At 47.1% G+C, this 27,364-nt stretch overlaps 1 protein-coding gene across 2 annotated transcripts in view; it reads left to right on the forward strand.

Moving 5' to 3' along the window:
* Window positions 1-27,283, forward strand: part of LOC144138606 (uncharacterized) — a 69,784-nt gene extending 42,501 nt beyond the window's left edge. For both annotated transcript variants that reach the window (XM_077670983.1, XM_077670984.1), the window contains exons 18-29: window positions 895-1,051; window positions 3,893-3,957; window positions 4,632-4,769; window positions 5,254-5,402; window positions 5,980-6,092; window positions 7,039-7,161; window positions 8,789-8,964; window positions 12,214-12,299; window positions 13,932-14,025; window positions 19,320-19,416; window positions 20,836-20,986; window positions 21,600-27,283. In XM_077670983.1, coding sequence (XP_077527109.1) covers window positions 895-1,051; window positions 3,893-3,957; window positions 4,632-4,769; window positions 5,254-5,402; window positions 5,980-6,092; window positions 7,039-7,161; window positions 8,789-8,964; window positions 12,214-12,299; window positions 13,932-14,025; window positions 19,320-19,416; window positions 20,836-20,986; window positions 21,600-21,770 — 1,520 coding nt within the window. In that variant the 3' untranslated portion in view covers window positions 21,771-27,283. The remainder of the gene's footprint in view (window positions 1-894; window positions 1,052-3,892; window positions 3,958-4,631; window positions 4,770-5,253; window positions 5,403-5,979; window positions 6,093-7,038; window positions 7,162-8,788; window positions 8,965-12,213; window positions 12,300-13,931; window positions 14,026-19,319; window positions 19,417-20,835; window positions 20,987-21,599) is intronic.
* The last annotated feature ends 81 nt before the right edge of the window (window positions 27,284-27,364 follow it).

The following is a 27,364-nucleotide window of genomic DNA, read 5'->3' on the forward strand; positions in this document are numbered from 1 at the left end:
TCTGTACGTAAATTTGGTAGGAAGTGATAAGGAGAGTGGCAGTTATGGTTTAATCTTGCCGACTACATAGGGGCTTCAAATTTGTTGAAGGACGCTGTGGCGCTTTCTTGAAAAAAAGCATCAGTCTAAACCATCTGTCGCAATTTCAAGAAGTTATGTTGATGCACGCTGCTTAAAGAGCCATCTAGGGTGATGTTTTTCTTGTATTTCATAACAAAATGCAATTTCCAGTGCAAATATTCCGATTCATCATGACTGTCATAGCCGTTGTGTTTTTGGTATTTCTATGCGTGCAGTTGGGGACGTGGCTGGCACTTCTGACTGTTCAAAGTCAGCAAAGCAGAAAAAAGTTGATGCAAATTGGCAGTGTATCAAATGCGTGAAAAAAAAAAAAAAAAAAAAAGCCAGCAACCTATTAATTTTGAGTGCAAATATACTCTGAGAGGATTGTATTTCTCGCCTAATGCAGTTAGTATGCATGAAAAAAAAAGTGTATGATTTTAGGCTATGATTACACATAAATAGATCACTTGCAGTGTTAGTGCAGTTGGTGTCTTGATTTATTTTAACATATAAGGGCGAGTTTCAGTTTGTAAAAACGTGCAGAAAGTTAAGGTTTTTTGTACAAAGGCTGTGTAGTTTTGTTTCCAACAAACAAGCGACCTCAATCTGCCATCAGGATTGCATTTCTAAGGTAAATTACTCTGTGTTAGCTGGGCTTGTTGCTCACATTTCCTGCAAATGGAGTAAATGTTTGTTGGGGTGAGCTTCTCGTCTGCACAGGAAGGGTTCGCGCTTCCAATATTGAAACCATCTAAAATGGTGATCCTTCGTAAAGAAAAGAAAAGGTGATCAAGGGCTGCAACTTGCCTTGCCCCCCCCCCCCCCCCTCAGGCTTTGTGGGCAAGGGCCTGAGCCGACACCTGAACCGTGTGTGGAACTACCTGTTCAAGGGCCTGGTGGGCACGGTGCTGCTGGTGCTGCTGTTCCCCATCGTGTCCCTCGTCGTCTGCACGCTGTCGCTGGCCGCGGCACTCGTGGCACCCATCTGGTATGTTGTTTGGACTTGTGTATCTTCTCCATTTGCTTTGGTGGTTCTTTAAGTTGAATCCATGCATCTATGGCCCTCACCTTGTGTGGTGTTTGTGAGGCATCGAGAGAGGAAAAAAGGGTGGTGGCCATCTGCAGTTTGTCAAGCTATGAAGGGAACGCAGTTCTTGTGTGAAAGGATTGTTGTACTAGTACTTCATGCCTATGTTTTGCATGGCTCTGTTTTCCAAGAAGTTTACCTTTTACCGTATTTACTCGCGTAATGAACCCACTTTTTTTCCAGAAAATTCGGCATTAATTTGGGGGGAGGGTTCATTATGCAGAAAAAAAATTGCAACAGATTTTTATAAGTTGAAATTTCATACAATAAAGTTGCTAAGAGAAGCGCTGTCAGAGCCTTACCATTTTCGTAAAAACACATTGGTCATTATGTAATGAAATTTATATTATATTCGCAACTCGTCATCGTCCCCCTTCGCTAAAGCCACTGGTAGCTTATTTAGTGGCTCTATCTTCGCCATGGAGCTTCCCTCCTCACTGAAGTCGCTTGCGGCCACACTTTTGTTGTCGGCACCGTCTTCCGTGCCGTCAAGGCGCTCCAAAATTTCTTTTCCGACACCGGCAAACTTCCCTTTTTTGGCCCACAAAACACACGACAACCCCCGGTTCACCACCCAAAAACCTCTCATTTTCGCCCGTAGCCTACACACACTCGGTCAACACTGAAGTGCCACACAGTTGCGCCATTTTCATGGGCAACACATGCTCCACCACCGTAGTTTAAAACACCGCTCACCAGGAGCTCAAAAAAAGGTTGGAACACAGCTGAACAACAAAACCACGGAGCGTAATGGCGAGTCGCGTAACAGCAAGAGCAGAGGAGTGCGGAGTATGTTTAGTGCTTTGTTCGCACGTTGGTGGAACCAAGCCATACAGCAAAGAGCAGGGAAGGAGTGCGGAGTACGTTTTGTGCTTTGTTCGTACGCTGAAACATTTTTAGGGCGCAAGAAGGTTTGTTTTGCGTTCGACAGGTGGCGCACCGCAATCGCGCAATTTTTAAATTGTAAGCACGGCATTCGCGCTCATGTCTCCGGCTACGCTTGAGATTTTTTTTTTTAAGGGGGGACACTGGTCTTGAAGACATTTTTGTTATTTCTGAACTAATCTCCTTGAAATTTGCACATTAAGTGTGTTTTAACATCCTGAGCACAAATATGCAGTCAGTTTTCGTCTATATAGTCTAAGTTCAGAGTTGTGCAACATGTTGTGTCATTCCATTTCGGGCAATTTTTTTATTATCTACCTATGAAATACTCAAATGCTTTTTATCCCTTTGTGCTATAGAAGGACCAGGGAGTGCAACTATACCACTGCAGTAATTTTATCACTGTTTCTGCAATTGCTGTACACTTCATAAATGTCAGGTCATCAATTATCAATGTTTTCGTAAAACAAAATGCATACAAAATTGTACTAGTACAAAGAAATTTTATTTTTTTCTGGTTTTATTGCACTGTTCAGTTCTTAAGCTGCTGAATGCAGCAAGAATGACGCAAATCAGACCAGTACACCCAAAGATATTGTACCCGACAGTTGACCTTGTGGGAAAAAAACTGGTTTTGAGCCAACAAGGCACGAAGTTCGGAAATGCAGGGGAAAATGGCCATTTAGCCAACTTCAAATGGCGACAGCTTTGTAAATACTGGTGGTACAGCTATAATATTTTGCAGGTACATTCTTTGGGACCTATAGACTGCAAATAAAATTAATACAGAAAATTGATTTTTTGGCAAATTTTTGGTCCTCAAGACTAGTGTCCCCCCTTAATGCATTTTTATCATTTCTGCGCTTACTGCAGCGCGATATCAAGTTATTGTGATCGCCTCCAGCATCAGTAACCATGCTGAAATAAACACATAATTCCGCTGCATTTTTTATTCAGTGACAAAAAAAGTAAATTCTCAACAAGAAAAGGGGGGGGAGGGTTCATTACGTGAGTGGGTTCATTACGCGAGTAAATACGGTATTACCTGTGATCATCACTGCAACTTTACAACCAATTGCTACTCGCTTGCTGGACCCTGAAATGAAAGCGATATTTGTGGCCACATTGTGTGGTTGAGTGCCTGTAACCCTCGGTTAAAAAACTAGGTGAAGTCTTGCTTTCCTTTGTCTGTAGGGCTTGTAGAAAGGAAAATACCATGCATCATACAAACCACCGCAGTAATGTCATACTGGGTTGTAGTGGGGCCTGATGGTATCTCAGTCTTGAGGATTTAGAATTTTTGCCTGTTTTTTTTTATTATTATTTTCTGTCGTTGTTGCCTTTTCATTGGTTTACAGACAGTTTTTATGAGCTAACCTTGTATTTGATTCATCAGACTGCACTGTTCAAACTTGGCAGGGTCTCTTAATTCACAGCCAGTGTTGCCAAACATCCAACAGGGATGGCGCTAGTAAAAAGGAAAAAAAGAAAAAAAGAAAAACTTTTTGTTCAATTTTTTTTTATAAAAGTGGGCATGACGATCTTCCAACTTGGCAGCATCTTGTCATAGCCAGTGTTGCCAAACCTCCAGAAGTGATTATGCAACTTTTGAGTCTAATTTTTTCATAAAAAATGCCTGTCCAAATATATTCAGAGCATAAGGTATGTAGTCCAGGCTTTTACATATTCGTGCAATACTTGCAGTTATTTTCAGTGGCCCTTGAAAGTATGAAGCGCTAGCTGTGGGAGTCGGTGCGGGACGTAACAGCAAATAGTTGCCTGTACAGGCTAGTGCATTCTGGTTCCCCTGCAAGTGAATAAAAGGGCAATGTTCTTTTTTTTTCCCTCTAAATGCAGGATGCCCTGCGTCATGCTTGTCTTCCATCTGGTTATGGTGCTTGCCTACGACTTCGACTCACCAAGTGCGTTACATCTCTCTCCTGCTTGTTAGATTAATTTGTTGTTTGTGAGCTCTGTAGTATTTATTGTTGTTATTATTTAAATGTGTGCTAGTTATTATATGTATTATTTATTTTGGACCTCTGGAAGCACATCAATAACAATATTTCATCGTAATTATGTGCGAGGACAATTTCTAGCATGACACTTTGTGATGTCTGGGAAAATGAGGCCCTCGTAAAAATACAGCCATTTGCACTATGGGCTTTCCTTCTTTTTTTTTCTTTGGAAATCTTCATTGGGTCATTTTATTAAGCGGCGGGACGTGTATACGCGTTTATTCATCCTTGGCAGTCGTCATGCAGTGATTCCTGCAGGAAATTTAAAAAATGTTTGGTCTTTTGGTACATGGGACGCAGTGTGACAGCAGAGTTGTGCAGCGAAGCTTCCCTTCGTGTCCATAGGCCACGTTGCGACCCTGCAAGGCAACTCACTCTCCCTTATCCTCTTCTCCATTCAGCTGCTCAGTAACACAACACTAGGTCATGATGATGATGTTTGGGCTGGAATGTGAACACACAATAGAACGAAATGTGGTCGTTGTTCGTCTCCAAATCTGGGAAGAATCGTGTTGCAGACTGCGTTAACAAATGCTGGAAGGCGAGACAAGCATGCAGTGAGTGCTGTGTGTGCTCAGGCCCCGAGCGCAACCGCATCTGCATCCTGGGCGAAGCCATCCTGTGGCAAGGACTGGTCCTGGGCATCCTGCAGCCCCTGGCGGCAGCAGTCATAGCCCTGGTCCTCTGTCCCCTGGCCGCCGGCTTCGTGTTCCTGGGTGAGTCCCCTCTCGCCGAGAAAAAGAGAAACACGACACGAGTCCACCGAGAACTTCGCACGTCACGCATCGTCTTTGCTGCCACATGGGGCTGCAACTGCTACATGGGATGTTAATCAAAATGGTGCCAATACATCAAGCCTAAAAGGACGTTTTACAAACTTGGGTCGGTGCTTGTCAAGCGAACAGCAGATGCATATTTGCGAGGGAACTTAGGCTTTAGGGTCCAAAGCCAGAAGGGGGGAAAGAAGTCGATCGAGGAATCTTGATGTGGGTAGTCTTGTGGGTAGTCCTGGGGGGAGTCTTGATTGAGAAACACTCACCCAATGAAAGCCAGTTACAGTGTGGGATCTACCAATACTGATGCGTTTCTTGTGAAGTGTTCTTGCGTCATTGTCAGGTTGTCAGTGTCTTGGCTGCATGGTCCCAAAAGTTGCGTGCTCGTCATCATTGTCAACCCCCCTGCCCCTGTATCGGTCGGCAGTGGCGGTGCTGCGGTGGGCCGGAGTGCAGTGCTGGGACGCGCTGCTGTTCCACGGGGTGGTCAAGCGCCGGGGACGGGTGCCCCTGGGCGACTCCTGGATGGCCACCCGGGTGGCCGGGCCGGGACTCTCACAGGACCACCTTTACCAGGTGAGTGGAGGGTTCACCTTTGTGTTTGGTGGTCAGCTTTCATAGCAGTTGTCACATAAAATGATGGTCGTCGCAAAATGTGGTGGTCGTGATGGTGCAAAGTCTAAAAAAAGAAGAGTGTGTTCAGATGAAAGCAGATGCTGTGTTTTAGGTAACTTCTTTGAATTCACAGCGCAAGCAACAAACAAACAAGGGCGAGAGGGAGCCACAAAGGCGCTGACTTACAACTGACGTTTATTGCTGCGACATCTTTCATTTAAAGGAGGCACGTATCAAGGCAGTGAGGAAATGCAAACATAACACGTGAAAAACAACAAAAGTGAAACGACAAAACGTGAAAACAACAACGCAGCAGTAAATGTCAGTAGTAAGCCAGCGCCTGTGTGGCTCACTCTCCCTCCCGTCCTTGTTTGTTTGCTGCTTGAGCTGTCAATTCAAGAATATGGACCACCAACTTGCCCAAGCATTAACAATGACTGGGTGAACTGTTAACCCTATTGGCTCAGGGAAGCTACTGCGAGCTCACATTGTGCTAATTCAAATCTCTTTCTCCCCCTCGTTTTTTTTTTTTTTTTAGATAAACCCCGAGCAAGCCCTGGCAGCGTTCTTGGCCAAGGTGGAATCGGAGCAGCTGTCCATCTATGGGCAGCAAACGGAGCTGCAGATTTTGCAACCGCTCCGGGCCTACGAGTGAGTAGTGGGGGCTTGCATCTGAGCACCTGTCTTGGCTGGCCACTTCTTTTAAGTGCAGAGCACTTTAGGGGCTCGCCTTGTCGTCGTAGCTCGCTTGCTGGACTCAAGTAGAGCCACACGGATTTCCGCCGTTGTAGCAGCTGTTGTTGCGGCGTCCCACAGAGGCTTCGCAAGCCAAGCGGTTTATATAGTAATAAGCGTTTGAAACTCGTGAACCGCTGACGCTTGTCATATATCTCCCTGTTGTTTAGCGCAAAGAAAACTGCAGGTAGGTTTGAGGCAAAATATACGTAATTAACAGGCAGCGCTCACTTTTATTTAGTTCGGAACGCTCGTCGGGTTGGCTTTTATGACAGTAAGCGAAAAAAAGTGCCAGTGCAATGCCGGCACGTGCAGGAGGAAAAGCAAGCACAAAAAGAACATAACTTCCGCTGGTGCAGTTTCAGGTAGGAAGTGCACGAGCACTGCGAAGGTGAGAAATTTGATTTGCATTGGGTGGTAGCAGTGAGCGGATAACGGCACTATAGCCCGTTATGGCAAATCACTGCTCTGCAATTCCGACAGCTTTCACATTGAGTGGAACGGCTTGAATTTTTTCTTTTCTTTCTGTCTCCTGCAAATATTAATTCATCAATCTTTTAAAGCAGCAAGAGCCTCCTGCCCATTCTCAGTGCCACAGTGACTCGGTGGCTGTAAGACATTGAAGTACTGAGATATCAAATGTTGCGGGTTCGATTTCGCCATCTTTGTGCGTGAAGAACTGTGTGCGTGCATTCTAGAGATCGGCACACATCAAGGACTGCCTTGTGGTAGGAATTAAGTTGAAGCACACCTATCAGCCTGGGTGTAGCTAAGGCATGTCAGACTTTGTGGCGAAAATCTGGAACAGTGGGTTCCCGCTTCTGATGTATCTCTCTCCCACTCTCTTTCTTCTGTGCGGCAGCCAATTTGTGGAGCAGTGCTTTGGACCGTTTGCGGCCACCCTGGCTCGAGACAAGGGCCCCTACCGGGACCTCGAGTCGGAGCTCAACAACATGGTCTCTGCGCTCAAGGCTGAGGTCGACAAGTGAGTGCTTGGGTGCCGAGGCTTTTCTTTTTTTTTTCACCAGCTGGCCACTCAGATGCTGAGCATGCCTTTGAAATCACTTTGTTTTGTATTGGGCTTTAGCTACTGCCTTTTGCACGGAGCTTCTTCTAGAAGTACTAGTTTTCATTCATTGCTAGTCAAGAAATAGTGGATAGAAATGAAGTTTAAGCTTTGTTTTTTATTTTTTTATTATTATTTTTATTATTATTATCTTTTTTTGTTTGTTAAGTCTGATCAAAAATGGGTGTTTTTCAAGTAATGATAAGCACTTTGGAACTGCACTGTATAGGCTGCTCTTGCGTCCTGTGAAAGTACAAGGTGTGGCAAAGCAGCATGTGACTGAAAAACATAACGCTGTCAAAGGGGCCGAATTGAAAGGATTCAACACGTCTAGTTGCAAAGCTTTATTGGAACCAATTTAATTAAAAGGCAATTCTGCCGTGCTCTTTATTTTCCTTGGCTACAAAATATCAAAGCAGAAAGGGTATTGGATGGGATGAGAATCTGTACTTGTGTTCACCCGGGTTTTGTTGCACCACCTATGCTTATGTTGTTTCCAGGAATCTTGTGTAACTTTTCCTAGCCTCTATTCAGCAACACCAAGACCAGACCTTCCTTCCTTCCTCTGTATTCAAAATCAGTAATTTTACACAAAAGGGGTTTCTATCTGAGGATCCCAGTAGGATGGATTTAAAAGGCAACATTTATAGACATGTCTGAGGTACTCAAACGACATTACATAAAGTAATACACTAATTACTAGGGAGAAAATTTACTCCCTAGAGCATGAAATGAGCACCCCAGTTTTAAAAAAAGAACGTACTGTACTGTGGAAATTGTTTTTCAAGATGTTTTGAAAATATTATACTTCATTGCACAAACAAAAAGAATCAAAACTGTAGTGCACTTATGTTAATAAAATACATGGGTTGTACTAAAAAAGCCTCCACTAGTTTTTGGAAGAGTCTATTTTTCAGAATTTAAGTCAGCTTTTCCCCTCTTGTTTTAGAAGAAATCATCACTGATGCCACTTCACAGATGTGCTGGATGGCATAGCAGTCTTAACTATGTCACATCAATGGCTATAACTCAGAAAAAGTATAAAATAGCACCAAATTGTATTTAGTTACAGTATGAACTAGTACTGCTTTGCCAAAGTATTTACGGAACACTGAATATTCAAGAAGCTATCTAAGAGGCAATATTTTGAGTGGAACATTTACGATATGCACTAGTCTGAATATTTCGCATAGAGCGACCATTAACCTCTGAAACTAACCCTGCAACAATCTAGCTTTATCAGTCTCTTTTGCTTCGTGACTTGACACCACTGGCTGCCGATGTGAAAGTGCACCTAATAACTTCAGTCTCTTTGGAACGAGGTATAGAGCTTCCTTGTAAATGTGGTGTTGCGTAGTAGTGTGCTTCCACCTTGGATGCTAGCTGTGCAGGAAACACAAAATGCTGGAGAAATGAGTAATTGGTTGTGGGAGTAATGCCACAATATACCGTGGGAGAAATTCTCAGGAGGCAGCGTAGGGTTTCACGAAGCTGTTCGTTCATTTCGCTGTCGTCGTGGTCACGTGACCTGTGTGCGGGAGTGCAGGCGCAAGCGTGAGCTCCAGCTGGGCCTGGGGGTGAGTTCGCGGCAGAGGACGCGCATGACGGCAGCGGGCTTGCAAGCGGCCCTGGCGGCCGGAGCCGGACTGGCCCAGCACCTCCTGCCGCGCCTGCCTTCCTCCCACTGGCAGGAGCGGGGGCTCGAGGAGAAGGACTGGCTCGGTGAGGGGGTTTGGACCAGATTAGATCAAACTTCATTCCGCATTGGTGTTAAACATGCCTCGGCCCAGACACAAAGCCGCATGGATGGAGCTTCGTCTTGAAAACAGGCGCGGAAAAAACGTTGACCAAGAAAAGCGCGTCGTCCTGTGTATTCCCTTTCTTGGTCAACATCTTTTTCGTGCCCGTTTTCAAGATGAATCAACACCTACTCGCCCAACTTTTCATCCTGTTAAAGGATGAAGCTTGAAAGGGGTGACAAGCCCAGCATTTCCCGCATGCACCTACTGGTTTGCTTCGAACACTCCTTCTTTTATGCAACTACCAAAAGGGCTGTGCTGTTTTTAGTCTGCAGTAATCTAGAGGTAGAATCGTGGGTTTTGGAGTGAATGCTCTGGGTTCAGGCCCCAGTGTCGCTGCATTTTTTCCCCCATGATCTATTTTAATATAAAGTTTTCTCTTAGCTCAATTCTGGCAATTATTTTCGTGAATAAAAGTGACTTCGTATCTTAGGTGAGTTTAGAGGTGTGGCATGGCAAATCGACACGCTTACCGCTTTGCACCGCACCGGAAGTGCTGGACTTATACCTATCTTGGAACGGAATATCGCTTGACGGGGCCTCTGCCGCTGACGTTCACTTTACTCCTTTTTCAACAGCGAAGCTGTTTAGCAAATCATGATTTTTCCTGTGCGCAGTCAAAAATACCGGGAAATTGCCAAGCACACACACGTGAGCGCAGGTCCCGGAGCGACAGACCAGCAGTTCATAAAACCAGGAATATGCCTAGCACTGTGTGTGCATGCCTTGTGACGACCGCCCAACGTCCCTGGTACACGTTTGTCAAGCCAAGCGCACCCACTTGGGAAGATTGGCCAAGATTCGCCAAAAAAGAAAAGCTCCAGTGTTCGCCGTAATCGGGGCAACACTTGCTCGGAACGAGAGCGATACGTCATTGCATACGCCCCTCCAAGGTGATCTCCAGTGATTATCACTTACCAAAAAATGAAAGAAGTTCACACTTTTGCTCAACAGTGACGGAGTAAAGGTCATTGCGGCTGCAGCGAAGAAGCAAATCGGCTGCAATCGTGGACTTAAACCGTTGTGATTGTCGTGAAGGTTGCGTACAGCTCCGCCGCGCTGTAGTCTTGCGCGTTAGTGTGAGCTTCCTTCATTTTTTTTTTTTGGAGTAGGTGTCTTGGGCGGTAGGAGAGGGACCGCAGCTTTGTTTGCAGCGTAGAGTTTCATACTAATGCATACTAGAGGGAGATCTGGCCCTAGTGTCGGCACAAGCCGTGCTTCAGCCAGGAGGCCGTCATGTACCAGGTGGAGATATTCCACTTTTCCTTGGCAAGGCTTGTGAACGGGCTGGAAAACTGCCTGTGGCTTCAGAAACCATAATTATTCGTGTTGAAAGGCTATTTAAAGTTGTTTTGTCAATAGAAAAGGGGAGTTCCGGGAGATTTTTTTGTCAGGGATTATTCAGAAGCTTCATGCGAGACAAAAAACAAAAGAATGTGATCCCTTCTTGTTGATTCTGGCTTAAAAGAACAAAAACAACCCATGCGGCAAACCAAGCCAAGTAGGGGAGGAACGTTGCTAGCTGCTGTGGCGGCATCCATTTTCATGTGTCAGGGCACCCCCCGAGAGGGGATGCATGAAAACCCCGGAAAACGAGGAAAAAGAACAAAGGAACGGCCATTTGAAGTGCGCGCCAAGAGTGCGCCAATCAGCAAGCGCCAGCGCCGACACACCGAGGAATCATGGGCAAAGGTGGCAGCGCACTGGTCGGCCAATCAGGGAAGGCCGCGCATGGGACAAGTGGCGAGATAGCCTTATAAGGACATAGAAGAAGCAAGAAGCCAATGGGAGTGCACCACGAGAGAGGCCAGAGTGTATAAAAGCGGGGCACACAAAGAGAAGGGGGGAGGCAAGACACCGGGAGGCAGACAACCAGGAGGCGGCCGGAGCACGTGAGCTTCACGGAACGAGCCAGGGGGACGCGGCCAGGCCATCGACCACGCCATCCGAGCCTGGGCGGGAGCGGGCCGACTTCGCATCGGCACCGTCATCCTAGGTGCACCACGAACCTGCGTCTTCGTGGCCCCAGCGGCATCGGTCGGGCACCAGCGGCCAGCGTCCACGCTCCGTCGACGTTCGTCTCGACGGCCCCGAAAGGCGACATTCGGGCCGAGCCTACCTGGAACCTCCAGCGGCAGCGGCTACCAGGGGGTAGCCACCAAGGAAGCACGCCGCCCAAGGGATGACCGCGCGCATCGAACGCCGGCATCAAGAACCCCCAGCGAGAGCGGCTACCAGGGGGTAGCCACAGAGGAAAGAAGTCGGGACGCACGGAGCCCACGCCGTCCAAAGGGTGACCGCGCGCATCGAACGCTGGCACCGACGAAGCGAGACGATGGCTACCACCGAGTCGCGGCCACGCAAGGGTGCGACAGGTCAGCGCCGACGACCGGGGTAGGCCAGTCCAATAGGGACGCAATCATAGGACACAACTAGGAAGTTGTGGTTTAGTGAGATCACCTCCCAGGTGAAAAAAACAATTGGAGGACCATTTGGACCTGCCGAATACACAACTGGTTCAAATGGAACCATTTGAAAATGCAAATGGTTCCATTTGGGCCAATTGTGTTTTCGACAGGTCCAATTGGGCCTCCAATTGTATTTTTCGCCTGGGCTAGAGGGTGATAGAATCAGTTGATTTGGACGAATTGCGTAGAACTTTATTGTAGAGCCTTTCGGATTTAGAGTTGAATTGTATGTTGGGATTGTTAGTTAGAGGTGTGAGTGTGTATCGTTTGTGTGTAGTTTAATTATTGAGTGCTTGGCATTAGGATTTTTTCAAGTGTACATTAAATGTGTGTTAGGTCAAACACGTCAACGGCTTCCCTGTGTCCATTGCTCCGAGCTGGTAAAGACGACCCCACCATCCATTCACGTGACATCCATGACGGCACATGATTGTAGCGAGAGCTTTCTCTCTAGTTGCATTAGTATGAAACTCTATGGTTCACACTGGATTTACACCGTGCTGAAGGCTTGATGCAGTGGGACTCTGTTTGGGTTCATTCAATAAAAACGCAAGAAAAAGCAATAACAGAGGATACACAACCAACATGGTGTATCGAACTGTAAAGGTTACGACGAGACCGCTCTTTTAGCACACAATGGCCAGGAAAAGTTTCAGTTATAGGCTGATCGACTCCTGTGGTGACGTCTGGTTGTGTGACTGCAGGTCTGGCTGCCCAGCTGTACTCCGAGATGTTCTCACCCGAGTTCCTCGTGCCCCTTCTGGAGGACGACGTGGCATTTGCACTACAGGTCAGTGGAAAAGTGCACTTGGACGGTAGTTCTTGCTTCTACTTTGCCCTTGATGAAAATGTTTCTTTGTTTCTTTTTTTCCCTCACACCCTTTTTTTATGTGCACTTGAGTTAGTGCTGCGTGGGGAGTAGTAGCAGTTTGTTGGAGAACTTTTGCGGTACAGTTTATGTGGACTCTTAATTAAATGGCAGTGCTCTATGTTTCAGGGTTCGCACAGGTCCTTGAAAACCTTGAAAACCCTTGAATTTAGAAGTGTCAATTTCAAGGCCTGGAAAGTCCTGGAATTTTTACATGGTCTTTGAAAACCCTTGATTTTTCCGGAGAGAATCAATGGGCCTGTCTTTTCACAAGAATTTAAAGTGTTTATCGTGGACTTTAGGTAAAGAAACATTGTAATAATCAACTGTCAGTGTATTGCGTAAAATTACAAGTTTGGTGGATTTTCATTATTACAAGGCAACATTGGGAGCAGGCACTTGTCACAATACAATCAAGTGAAAGCCAGCTTTTGTTCTTTAGCTTGCATCTTCCATCTAGTCTGTGGACGCTCGCTCATTGCATGTTTGCTGTGCCTCATACGCTCCATCAGCGTGTGCTTTTACGTGCAAATGGTGGACGTGTACATTGTTCATCCTGCCTTGCAGCAACACTTGCGGATTTAATTTCAGCTGATACTCTTGCTGACAAAGCAGGAGATGCAGGCAACATTAACCAAGTTTTGAAATCAAACAGCCTCGGCAAACACAAAGGAAAAAGAAAAACCTCTAAATACCAGCCATAAGATAAAAAATAAAGCTGCGGGAGCGTTTACGAACCCGTTACCACCTATCTATTTGTGCACTAATGTGCTTAGGCATCGTGCAATAAAAACTTTTGCATTGTGTTGGAAAAGTTATAAATAATTCCAGATAAAACATTAGATGGGGACCTTGAAAATGTGTTTTCTGATCCTTGAAAGTCCTTGAAAATCCTTGAATTTTCGCTTTTGAAGCCTGTACGAACACTGTGTTTAGGCTGAAGTGCCCACTACAATGCCTCAGTGACTGAGCTGTAGGTTTGCTGGGGCCCAATGACACGGGTTCAACGCCAACCGCGGTGGCTGTTTTTCTGATGGGGGCGAAAAATGAAAATGCCCGCTCATCAAAATTTTGGCACGCATTCAAGATCCCCACTCGGCCAAAATTAACCCATAGCATTCCACTGCGATGCACCTTGTAGCCAAGCGCAGCTTCAGCACGTAAAACCCCCTCCCACTTTTTTTTTTTCATTTCTGCTAAATGTTCATGACTATGCTGTGTGATCTCATTCTCGTTGACCATTTAAATTTTTGAATAAATGAAAAGCCAATAGAATGGGTCATTGGGATGATGTATGACCACAAGGCATACCCGCCAAGCTACCATTTTGCTGAGGATTTGAACTTTGATTGCCATTTTTTGGGCTCAGGCAAGTTTGGTCTGCAAACTGTACAGGAGAGTACTGTGACAGCACTGCAGGGTTGCTTTGTGAGACCCTCTCATTGGGTGGATGCAGTGTTTGTGCATGGTGCTGTCTCTAATAGCGCACTCCCAGATCATGACTAAAGTGCCACCTTCAGAACAGACGTGCTTTTTCTCATCCCCTGCACACAGCCGGTTGACGTTGACCTGACCAAGTACAAGGAACTGGCCCAGACCCACGCTGCAGTCGACCTTGATGTCTCCAGGGTCGTTCACCTACCCAAAGGTCAGTGAGGGCAACAGGCGGCATATCACCTAACAGGCACATGCCATGCATGCGTTAAGTTGGATTTGGGTGTGGGGTTGGCTGAACTTAGCAGTTTGCGCACAAATTGGGCAATGGTTGGTGGCAGTGCAGAGATGTGATGCTGAAAAAGATTGAGGTAGTGCTTCACATGCATCCCTCTAATCTGAATGTCCTAGACGCCTTTCTGTTTTGAGTAATAGTTGGTTTTTGTGGTAGTACGCCAAGTCTAAAGTGGCTAAAAGCACCAGAAGCACTTTGGGTATACAGTTAAACCTCGTTATAACGAAATTGAAAGGGCGCCATGATTTGCTTGTGATAACTAATATTTCGTTATAGCCATAGCGGGCATTTACGCGAATATTGAGCACTCTAATTGCCCAAAACTAATAGCGGGCGAAATTGCATCGTGGCGCGTGGTGGTACACGACAAAGTAACTGCATTCTGGAGATAAAAAGAAACGTTTGCGCACCTACTTTATTGCGGATCAAAATATGTCATTCGTATGTCCAACAGGCTTAGATGCAAGGAAGTTCGTAATTGGATGTTGATGCATCTTTTTGATGCGAACAACGGCTCGCTCAGCTTCGTGCTTGATTTGACAGCTTTTATCACAGTCGCCTTCACGTCTAGAGTCTTTTGCTTCCCGCCTGGCGCATTCATGCTGCTCGAATCACACACGGTAAAAAATAAGGCTGAAGCAGTAAAAAAAAGGGGGAGGGGAGGGGAACGCACACATCTTCGACGCAGCTCCCTCAGTACACATTAGCGAGTGACAACAGTTGCAGGCGAGTGCGCCGCGTGGGAATGGCTTTGCAGGCGCAGCAACGCATGGTGCGCCGTCCGGCTTTATGCGTTGCGGGAGTGTGCGTGGCGGGAGTTTCGAACTGCTAAAAATAGTTGTCGCCTTGGTTGTGCGCTGCCACGAAATTGTCTCAAAACTTTATTTTCAAACGAAATTTGCTCGTTATATCCCGCAACAGGCATATTTTATCTTGTTAAAATGAGGTTTTAAATACATTGGTTTCTACAGGGCTTTCAAGGGGAATTATGATTTGCTCGGTATAACGAGGTTTAACTGTATTTGCATGGCTTTGTCTTCATTTTTCACTGCTGTTAGTTCTTGCATTGATAGTTGGCTTCGTGGTCAACATTTGTGCTCTATACATGAACGCAGTAGAACTTAGACCAGCTATCCTTGCTCTACAAGAGACAAGAGGAATCCCGAAGATACCAGGGTACGTTACGTACACCGACCCCACCAAAATGGGGACGGTGATTCTTGTGGAAAATCGCATAGCAGCAACACAGCACCTGACAGTGCAAGCGGGGTGCGAACACACGCTGGTTGAAATACATGCGCAGGAAATCGGCAGCAAAAGTAATGTCTTCATCATGAGTGTCTATTGTAGACCGTCGCAAAAACAATACGACTTCGACCGAGTTGTGTTGGATGCGAAGAGGTTGGCCAGGACCAGACCACTTCTGATCCTGGGGGATTTCAACGCACCACACACACTATGGGGATACAGGTTTCAATCAAAGAGAGGAAAGGCCTTAGTCAAGACTATGGAGGCCCTGGATATAACGCTACTCAACGAACCTGGAGTACTAACACGAAGAGGGAACAGCGCATCTAGAGACACCACACCGGACCTGTCATGGCTCAGCGGTTCACTCGACGTCACATGGAAATGTGAAGACGAGGACCTGGGCTCTGATCACCGAGTTGTTACACTCACAGTACGAGGTCCTGACTTTCGAGCCAAGCTGGGAACAGCCCACATCACAGACTGGGACAAGATGCGTACATGCACACAATAAGCGGAGGACGACGCGGAAGAAACGACATCATCTCACTTATCGTACAAGGAATGGGCTGACAAGCAGAAGCGGATCCTCGACCAGTTCACCCGGAAAATCGCGACAACAAAGGTACCATTTGTTGACAGCAGGCTTGCCCACATGTGGGCAGCGCGGCATTCACTCACCAAGCGCTGGAAGAGGCAGAGACGGAATAAAAAGCTCGCCCGCCGCATAGCTAGGCTCAACGCAGACATATCAGAACATGTGTCCAAACTTAGCAGAGAAAATTGGCTACAGATATGCGACAGCCTCCAAGGCCAGCTGTCTGTGGGAAAGACATGGAAGCTGCTACGGCACCTCATCGACCCCGCAGGCAGCAAGACGGCAAGCCACCGCTCGTTTACAAAAGTATTAAACACATATGACGGAGATGGTGACCGGCTGATCAAGGCGCTGAAAGAGCACTATCTACAGACGGAGCGGGGGCAACACCCGGCCCCACAAGAATACACAGGTCCCCATAACGAGGACCTAGACAGGCCCTTCTCGCTTTCGGAGCTCTGGTCAGCAATTGACGATAGTAATAAGAAGAGCGCCCCTGGCAAAGGTGCCATTACATACAGACTACTTACAAACATGAGCAGCAGGGCAGCCTCCTCGAACATATAAATAAGGCTTGGGAGAGCTCGCAGCTCCCACCAGAATGGACAGAAGCCGAAGTGCGATTCATTCCTAAACCCGGAAAAGCCCCAGCCATAGAGAACATGAGGCCGATCTCGCTAACCTCATGCGTGGGAAAGGTGATGGAGAGGATGGTGCTCCGTCGACTCCAAGCGCACCTTGAAAACACCGATCAACTGCCAAAGACAATGTTTGGATTTAGGAAACAACTATCCACCCAAGATGTGATGCTCCAACTTCATGAGTTAGTCATCAAGCAAGCTACCAGAAACAGCCCCAGGGCAATTCTGGCCCTAGACCTAAAGGGGGCTTTCGACAACGTTACACACGTAAGCATTCTAACGAACCTCAGTGGTACGAGATGCGGCACACGCACTTTCGGATATATTAAGAATTTCCTATCCTCCCGTACGGCGCAAATCTCAGTGGGCAACGAGCGATTGGAACCCATTGAACTTGGGGAACGAGGCACCCCTCAGGGAGCAGTCCTGTCACCACTCCTTTTCAGCCTGGCTCTGCTACCCCTCCCACGCCTGTTGGATCAAATTGAAGGGATCGGTCACGCGCTGTACGCTGACGATATTACAATATGGACGAAACAAGCGGGTTCCGATGGTTGGATAGAGGAGACCCTCCAAGCGGCGGCACTGACCGTGCACGAGTACGCGAGGACCTGCGGACTCAGCTGCGCGCCACAGAAATCGGAGCTCCTCATGGTCCAACCCGGCAAACCCCGCCAACAGCTCCCGCCTGACATCGCTATCCAAATCGAAGGCATCAAGATCATGCCGACGGACAAATGCCGAATCCTCGGGCTTACCCTACAAGATAACGGAAAGGCACACGCCGCCGTCGATAAAATTAAGAACAGTGCTGAGAAGATCCTTGCGATGCTGCGAAGAGTCACCACCCGGAACAGAGGCCTGAAGGAGGACGACGCCCTCAGGCTAGTACAAGCGTCCATAATATCAAGAATTACATATTCGGCACCGTATCTCAATCTCAACAAGACCCAGAAGACTACACTCGACACCATCATCCGAAAGGCCACTAAGCAGGCCCTCGGCTTACCGATATACTCGTCAACCCAGCGCTTACAAGCCATGGGCGTACATAACACGGTTGACGAGCTCATCGAGGCCCACCTATCCAGCCAGCGTCTCCGCCTGAGCCAGACAATTCCCGGCCGCGCGGTGCTGGACAAGATAGGATGGCGCAAAGAACAGGCAACAATCAAGACCACCATACCAACAGAATGGATGAGGACCTTAAAGACCAAGCCCCTACCCCGGAACATGGCCCCGGGCAAGGACGACGGTAGGAGGCAGGCTCGAGCCAAAGCAGTGTCCCAGCAACTACAACAAGAAAATGGAGTGCTCTACGTAGACGCCTCTCTTGTGAAAGGAAGCAATCGCGCAGCCGTAGTGGTCACCGATGCAGAACGACCCATCAACAGCGCGGCGGTAAAGACTAAGGAGCCCACGACAGCGGAGGAAGTGGCCATAGCCCTGGCGCTCGTTCAACCGGGTGTCGGGGTGGTGGTCACTGACTCAAAGAGAGCCTACAGCGGTTTCAGAAAGGGGGTGATCTCCTCAGAGGCAGCCACAATACTATCGAAAAAGAGGGCACCGGGCCGAGCCATAGAGCTCACATGGGTGCCTGCCCATACAAAGGTAGCCGGCAACGTCATCGCTGACTACCACACCCGAGCAATGACCCTCCGGGCAGGGCAGGACACGGACACCCCAACTCCGGCACTCACATATAAAGAAATTACGAACGAATACAAAGACGAGCGGCGTACCCTCCCCGAGCCACACCGCACCCTGACCAGGGAGCAACAGACAATACTCAGGCGCATCCAGGCGGGGTCACTAGCCCACCCCGTCCTGTTGCATACATTTTACCCTGAACACGAGGGGGACCGCTGCCCATTCTGTAAAACAAACAGCGGCACGCTCGCACACATACTGGCGGAGTGCACTGAACTCAAGGCCCCTATACCCCCCCACCCTCCCTCCACCCCCCCTACCCCACTCCACGAGCGATGGGAGACCTTGCAGTCCAGCCCCGCCCTGCCGACCCAGCTCGCGCTGACGGCCAGGGGCCAGGAACTGCTGGCCCAATACGGTTCCCGCGACCTGGGAACCGCTCCGTCTGGCGTCTGAAAACGCCTCCAGCTCAAATAAAGTTACCACTACTACTCAACATTTGTTTCTGCCACTTGCTTTGCTTATGCACTGCATCAGCCCACATAGAACACTGCCTAGTTCCCTACGATGGCTGGCCACATAAGTGGCATCGTGGACTATGGATCCTGCCCACTAACCAGCTCAACTTCACTGTTAAATGAAGTTTTTGTCCTCTTCCTCTTTCTCCTCTGCAAGAATCATCATCATCATCATCATCATAATCATCATCAGCCTGCTCAAGTACACAACAGGACGAAGGCCTGTCCCGTTGACCTCCAACCACCCCTGTCCTGTGCTGCTCGAGTCCACAGTTCACCCCCGAAGTTCCGTATTTCATTCGTCTCACTACCCTCTGCAAGAAACTTACGAGCAAATGTTGCTCAAAGGACTGTGTCTCCCAAAATAGCTTGTGTCACAACCCCAGCTCATCAACAGCAGCAACAAGCAAAGTAAAATCTAGTCTTCGTGCAAGGTTATGCACTATTCAAAATTTGGGGGGGTTGTAAGTAAAAGATTTCCGAGCACCACCCCTCCTGTTGCTGGGAAAAAAGTGTGTTCGCTGTTCTGATGGTGGTGTGTTCGGTCTGTTTTCCCAGGCAAGGTCCACATTCACACGCCGTACCTGGACCTGTCGGCGGCATTCAACCCCCAGTTCTCCGCCACTGCCCGCACGACCACATCGAAAAAGAAAAGGTGATCGCTGTCAATTCGCCCAACGGGCTTCTTGGTGCGCCTTAGCTTTGTTACCACTGCAAACCTTCAATAAGTCTGTGTCTGTGACTCGGGGTGTGGAGGGCAGATTGCTGGCCAATGAGGAGCTGAAATAGAGCAAGACCTGTCAACACTGGCCGCATTTTGACACGCAGGCATTGAAATCTATCCTGCAAAGAAGATAAGTGCTAATACTTCGCAGGGTATTTCCGCTATAGGTGGTATTCACTGAAATGTTTAGTGGTCAATTTCTTCGCTTGGCAACACTGGAAACGGCCACGGACAAGGCGCGGCTTGTGCCACTGCACCTGCACGCTGAAGAAGAAAAAACACCGGTGTGCGTTGTCTACTCTGTTTCAACCCGATTCTCAACGGTGGTGTCAACAGAGATGTCATTAATCACACTCACATTGGACTCGAGGCAATGGCCGGTATTCAATAGCGAGGCGCGCATGCATGAAACCATGTGAATGCGCCGTCACTGGTTACGTCGGGCTCCGCGAGATGGCGGTACTTGTCCGTGTCCATGCTAAGTGCATGATATGGGTTGGACATTCCAACCTCTAGCCCGCCCAACGCTAATTAATGCCTCGACTAAAATGTGAGCGCGATAAATAACAACTTTGTTGGCACCACCGTTAAGAATCGGGTTGAAACAGAGCAGACGACGCACGCCGGTGTTATTTTTGTTCTTTGGCGTGCGGCTGCAGTGGCATAAGCCGCGCCATGTTTGTGGCGCTTCGGCCATGTCCGTGGCCATTTCAGTGTTGCCAAATGACGAAATTGACAGCTAACCTTTTCAATGAATACCGGCTATACTTTGCGTTCGATGAGGCAGAGTTTGGAACGTCCAACACAAATCATGTGCTTAGCACGGACAAGTACTGACATCCCGCGAATCCCGACGTAAGCAGTAACGGCGGACTCGCATGGTTGCCGGCATGCATGCCTCGCCAGTGAATACAAGCTATACTTAAAAGTAGTTGCGGGGCTTGCGACACTGATGACACCTAAACAAGCAGTTCAGAAGAAGTTTGAGCCTTTATTCTCTCTCTCTGCCATTTCGAGGGTGGCCAGCTTACAGCAACTGAGCATTGTTGGACAGTACGAATGACAGAGCACAGGTTCCTGCTATTAGAATTAAATGGTTTGATGTGTGTGTGCGTAGCAAATGTTTGGAACGAGATGAGCATTGTGCTGAATGGACGCCTGACCACACTTTGACGGAAAGGATTTGGGAGCAAGGAAAGTCTCAAGTTGACGTCTGATCATTCTGTGATGAGATGTGTGCCATTGGTGGGAGAATTGAGAGAGGGAGAAGAAGCGGGCTGATGTGGGGAATGTGTGCGTCCTTGTCGGGAGCACGCCTAACTGGAGGTTCACGTCTCCCGCACGTCGCAGGCCGTTGTGGAAGCGCAAGGAGAGCGGCAGCGAGCGGCCGAGCCTCCCGCCGGCCGTGCCACACCCGGCCAAGATTGCGCTGATCATCTTCAACCGCGAGAATGAGGACCCCATCCCACTGGACTCGGAGGCCTGCCAGCAGGTGCTCAAGGTGGGTGTGAACCACAGGTGGACACTCCGCCCTCGAGTGGATGATTTGACATTTTAATACTCAAAGGTACTGTTGGGCTGTATTGGTGTGGAGGACACTGGCTTGGAGGACAGTCTGATCCGGAGGTAGGATATGGGGTTATGATCAGGCAAACTAAACTAGCTACGCTCAGCAACATTAATTAGGCGCCTTGGGTAGAAAAATAAAATAAAATTGAATAAAAGGTCCAGCAGAGGAGATTGGAGCCACAGAGGGACATTTGGTGGTCTGGTGGGTGTGTGGTGCAATCTTTGGTGTGCAGCGACTGGACAAGACCACAGGGACTTTTCTTGTGGTATCAGTTTCTTGTGCTTTTCGTTTTATCCCAGATACGGTTTGTGTTTTTGTTTACCTCCCCCTAATATGTCGTGTAAGCAGCGGTGACCCTATGAAAAGGGCAGTGGCTTCACGGGGATGAACAGAAGCTCTGGTCCTTCAGTCCCCAGCTGCTCTGGGATATTTTTAGAGAAGTTATTTTGGTTTCGGTTAGCACGAAACTTGAGCCAACACTGAAATTAGCAGCACTTGAGTGTTGCTGCCCTCTAAACATTCCCTTTGCTTCCCCCCATCGCAGGCCATCTGCAGCGGAACCAACAATGTCGAGGCCATCGGGAGCAGCGGAGCGAGCAGCAGCACGCCTTCCGTGAGCCTGCAGATGACACCGTCGGCCGAGGACGTCAGCCTGGAACCGCTCGGCCAGAGGGCCACCTACACCCATGGGGGCCCCTACAGCACCTGCGTGTGACACCCCCACCGTCACTGGTGCGAAGATGTCGAGGACCCCCACTGCCTTGGTGGACGACAGCCTAACCGTGCTGAAGCAGTTTACACGCTGCATTGCACTGATCAAGCCCTCGCAACACAGGGTGTAGGCTCGGCAGTCGCCAGCTTCTTTCGGTCTTACAACTATGGATGCGTCCTCCCACGGTGACCACAGCAGTCGTGAGTTTGGGCAGCGAGTGTTGACTCGAAGATGGTTGAAAGTTGTGGCTCACGGGCCGAGTCTGCAGACCAAGCCGTCGTGGTGGAGGAAGATGCTGGCAGCTTTGGCTATCTGCGATTCGTTTCAGTCCCACGGTGGCTTCTCTCCTCCTTGAAGGTGTTCCCCGTGTCTTGAGAAATCAGCGATGGCTGGAGGATGGATGAAAGCTGCGGCTGTTTGTTCTCTGAGTCGACACTTCATGCCTTTCTGCACTCTTTGGACCAGGAGTGTCCTTTGAAGGGAAAAAGAGAATTGAGGACGCGAATGTCGAAGGACGTGTTTGCTTATGAGGAATCCGTGACCTGGGCGCCACGTAAATCTTCATGGCCAAGCTTGCTTACGCAACTGCAAACTACGGCAGCGTGTTGCTCTTGCTGTTGTCACTTGGTATCTGCACACCAGTCATCGTGCTTGACACTGCAGCTGAGTAAAGAAAATGCTTACAGCCATGGGTTTTCTTCCGAAAGTCAGCAAATCCAACATCTGCCACGCTGGAAGGAGATAAGATGCTACCAGAAGCAGCTAGTACTATCATCTTATTGTTCTAAGCTCCACCATGGATATCCTAATTGCAAAGGATTCACAGTGTTAGTTGGTGATGTGGAAAAACTGGTTTGGGGGGCAAAGTGTGTTCTTGGAAAGTCTCAGGACATTCTAGCTGAACTGATGTCCTACGAAAGGTGCTGGTTAGCAGGGGACACTCCACTGTTGTCCCCGATTCCCTCCAAATTAAAGTCGTGACCACTGTAAGATGGCGCCTACATTGAAAATCTGCCAACTTGAGCTTACGACGACAGCGAACGTTCTTGCGAGGACATCGATGCTCAGGCCTGCGTTTTGTCCTTTGATACACGAATGCTTCTTTTGCAGACATCACTATGCCTGATGAATTGAAAGAGGTGATTGGAGGTGGCACTCCAGGCCACACAACTGCACGAGTACACCCAAACTCACCGAAGGAAAAGCCTTGCATATCCAAAAAGCTCTGAAAAAACAGTTTTGCTTCCGTCGAGATGTGACGGAAGATTCAAGACCTGTCAGCGGCGTCGCCTTAAAAATGAGAAGTGTGCTTCGGTGGCACCTTGGAGACTACCGATCGTTGACAGTTCCGTCAGTTGCGCTGTGTGGTCATCGTCCGCTGTGTATTTCAGCACGTAGGCGTCAAATGTCAAAGCCTGCCTGACCTCGCGCTTCACTGCACTGCAGCCTTCCAAGCCGGCGCGCCTCACAAGCCTGCATATTGCGACTGTGAGAACATTGTATTTGGAAATGTTTAGTGACTGTATAGCAACTAGGCACCATGATATCACTACTAAAATGCACCCTCACACAAAGTACTAATCCATTGAGTCCAAAAGAGAAAAAAAACAACCTCACCCGTGCAGCCAACGTTTTGTAGCCTCAAGTGGCAGGCACATGTTTTTAGATAAATGTCTGCTGTATTGTCCGACTTGAGAACCCTAGTTATGGCTAAGAAAAAATGTAGCTGTAGTGCCATTGGAAGTGTAACTCTGTTTTGTGCTTTAGAGCAGGGGTTCTCAAGCATGTTCGTCTCAGGGAACCCTGCTAAGTTCTGTTAAGTTCCAAGGAACCCCCCCTCCCGCCATTTTTCATTCCGTTCATGCTACATTAACGTGCAATGAATTCAAAAGCAAGCAAGGGTATCGTTTTTTTCCCCGTCGACTTTACGCGAATGCGTACGCTAGCGGCACCTATCTCCAAACAGGAGAAATGCGCATGGGGGTAATATAGGGCCGAGACTCAAGTGCTATAGTTTAACCACGTGGCCCGTTTTCGGAGTCTGGCTGGCTACAAGCTGCTGGCGAGATTTATTGCGCAGCTCGCGCGTTTCTGTTATGCGCCGAGATGTGCTTACTGACACTCGGGCGTGAGTAATGGAGGTTCCTCAGATCGATCGCACCTCAAGTTCCCCATATAAGACTTTGCGACTGCGGAACCAGGGAAAATTTATCAGTGGCTCGCGGGACCCTGAGGAGGGGCCTGCGGAACCTCTTGGTTCCGCGGAACCCATTTTGAGAAACCATGCTTTAGAGCATACTTTAAGAGCAGCTAAGGGGACATTGTAGTTTTGGCAGCATTACAAAGCTGGTGTTGAGTTACCTCCCAAAAAGTTTGTCTTTGTTTTTGGTGTGTATATAACGTTCAAGATGTTGCTCTTAGGGTGTCATGGGCAAAATTTTGGCTAACTGTCGAGCATTCACCATTTTTCTTGTATCGGTAACTGCACAAATTTTGTTGACACCTCAGATTCAGTTTTCAGCACTTGCAAAGCACTTCACTCTGCTTTTGTCCTGACACAATGTTTCGGCAACTTCAAAATGTGTGTACATCATATGCATACAGTTTCAAGCTTTTATACGCCTCCCCCCGCCCCTTCCTCGGTTTTTGTCTAATTTTGTAACAGTGATTTCAACGCATGGTTTACGCTTTTTCTTTTTTTTTTGTTGCAAAAAAATGTGCGAGTGGAGCTTGCTTCCAGGGTTTCACGTCTCTTCAGTATTAATTAACAAGGCTGGAAGAAGTGGTTGTGTTTTTACTTCGCCAATTTGTTCTCATTTTGCATGTTGTCACCGCTCTTCTTTTTGCTCAAACGGACCAGTCATTTACTCTAGAATAAACAAGAATGAACTTTCGCTGACGTTCAAAGGAAATAGGGAAATCACCCCGCTTAGCTTCAAAACTGGTCAGACTAACACAAGAAGGCACCACTTTTTTTTTTATCCTACAACCACTCTATGCCTGATAAGCTGCACTTACCAATTGCAAACATTTTTATTGCGTCTGCTCGCAAAAGTTTCTCAATTCTACATAAGGGAAATGTGTTGTAATTGTCATTCTGCCTGTCGACCTAGCGATTTACAAAATTTCACTCTTTCTGCCATCTTTGTAATCAACGATAATCCCGCTTGAATATCCAATCTCTTTTTACTTTATAAGTGAAAGTACTCTGCTAAAATTTACCCATTTTGTACAATTAAAAGAGAGAGGTCAGCCACAAAATAAAGACAAAATTTAACGCCACTATGCTTTGTGTAACGATCAGTGCTTGAAAGGGGGTTGCTCCTTACATGTTTACAGATGAAGCGCTTGTTGAGACATCAGCACCTGTGGACTTGGAAAACTGTCTAGTCGAATGCGCTTTGTGCAGTCACTGCCAATTGTGGCTTGTTTTGCGGCGTGCCTAATTGAAAGCCCAGTTTTTTAAACTGTGAGGAGTTGCGTTGCTAGTTGCTTGTAGCAATATCCCCCTTCTGTGTCCAGTCTGTGAGAAGAGCTGGGTACCACGTTTTGTAGGTCTAGCGTTTTGTGAGTGAGCATTTCCATTGTGTGCTAAATGTCACAGTAGGGATTTATGCAGTCACCAGAGGAGTTGGCAGGGAAATTGAACAGCAGTGGCGAAAGGGTGTGCCCTTGCAGCGCCCAGTTGAAAACGACTTTCCAGGTTGAGCTTTGAGGTTGGCAGAATTTAGTGCGCTTGTTTGACCCCTAAGCTGTTGTGATGCAGTGTTCGCATGCTTGCCTCTAGCTAGAACATGTCTTGCTCTAGCTAGAGCAAGTTTTCTGTTGAGCTTTTTTTTTTTCTTTAATGCCATCTGAATGAAGGTCCTCCGGTAAAAACAAGATAAAAGTGTGCTAGCTTGCACCAGTATTTGGCTTCGTATCTTTTTTTTGCACCTGTGTTGTAGCGATTTAATTCTGCAGCAGCAAAACCTTGCTACATGTTATGCCAGAGGGGCCAAGTTGACCTCCTGTGTGAAAAATTCTTCAAACGCAGCGCACGTATTGAACAGTTATCTCAAGGAAATTTTGCCTTTTCAAGTTTGTGTGACTTCCTGAATTTAAATTTGAAGCTGCAGTGAGAATTTAACATTGCAATAGTTATCTTTACTGTATTTACAAATTCGTGGGTGTTTTTTTTTGTTTGTTTGTTTTGCATGTGCACATTACATTGTTGCCGCTTCTCAAAAAAATTTTTTCAAGGACCGTAGGATACCCGACTGCCTTGGCAATGCTTACAGCATTTATCTCGTACCATTCCTTTTATGATGAGACAAATTTATTGTTGAAACCAGTGACAATGTAATTCAGTATTAATATCTCTCTTTAGCCTTTCCAAACAAAAAAATATACCTTAACTCCTAGTTTTATGCAGCTTCTGTTTTTTTATTATTATTTTTTTATTTCAGCCAAAACTTTGAACAAAATGTTTTATTGCACGTCGTAAGTCTTGGGACCAAGTGCTTGAAGTAAGGTATTTACCTGAAGCTTCCCATGACATGTCTTGTGCACATTTTCGGCACTTTGTTGTTTTGTTTGTTGTTTGGTTCTTTTTTATTTTATTTTGTCCCCAAAAGTCTATTCATGCCATTGAATCTCACTCCCTGGACTTTTTGATTGAGAGTCTGTTCTTCTGTAATCTCGTCACTTCGGTTGTATGATGTTATTAGGGACCACATTTTTTTAACAACTCATAACAGAATTCCTTCAAAATCTGGAATGATTTAAATTGATCAGCATTTTAATTGTTTAATTTTGTGCTTGCCCACTTGAACGTAATTGTGCAGAGGTGTGAAACCATTTCAGTAACAACTGTGTCGTGACAGGGTTTTGAGAATACTACGAAAATGTTTTTCATGCTACATTAACGTTAATGAATTTTCAAATAATTCCCCCCCCCCCCCCTTTTTTTTTTGAGGACACAAATGCATTGTGATGAGTTGGAAATCTTTCCACGTGCAATATGCTACATGTACAATGTATGATCTATGCCATTAAATTCTATACTTATACATATATATATATATATAAATACATAGGTGACTGTATGTGATGGAACTAGAGCTTTGTCGCTGACGTCCTGCCTGACATGTTTTGTTTCGAACAGTGTTGCTTTGTAATGTATTAAAACGGGTGCTCTTTATTGTTCAGTTTTATTTAATCTGATGCATTTTGTATAATTGTATCGAGCTGTTGCACACGACAGCAGTGTGTAGAAGTTGATAGGGCTTAGGTATAACAGAAACGTTTGATCAAAAGCACAATTTTGTGGAATTTTTGCGTAAAGGGCCTGCAGCCACTATGAGTCATGCGAGTCGCTTTTATTACTCTTCTAAACCAGGTGAGTCGCTGTTCCATTTTTAAAGATTGTGCAGTTCAAGCTAATGGCCGTCTGTGTACATGACCCCGTGGTTTGTTTTTTACCTAGCAGTGTTTGTGTGTGTACATATCTTGAATAAACTATGTATTTGCTATGACCCCTTGCTGCGTACATCTATTTGCACACGTATGCCTAGGCACACAAACACTCGCTCGCCGAAAATTACGCGTAATTAATA

This window comes from Haemaphysalis longicornis, unplaced genomic scaffold (genome assembly GCF_048455015.1).
Source record: "Haemaphysalis longicornis isolate Haplotype H1 unplaced genomic scaffold, Haemaphysalis longicornis Haplotype H1 scaffold_5, whole genome shotgun sequence".
In the NCBI taxonomy this organism is placed as follows: Eukaryota; Metazoa; Arthropoda; class Arachnida; order Ixodida; family Ixodidae; genus Haemaphysalis; species Haemaphysalis longicornis.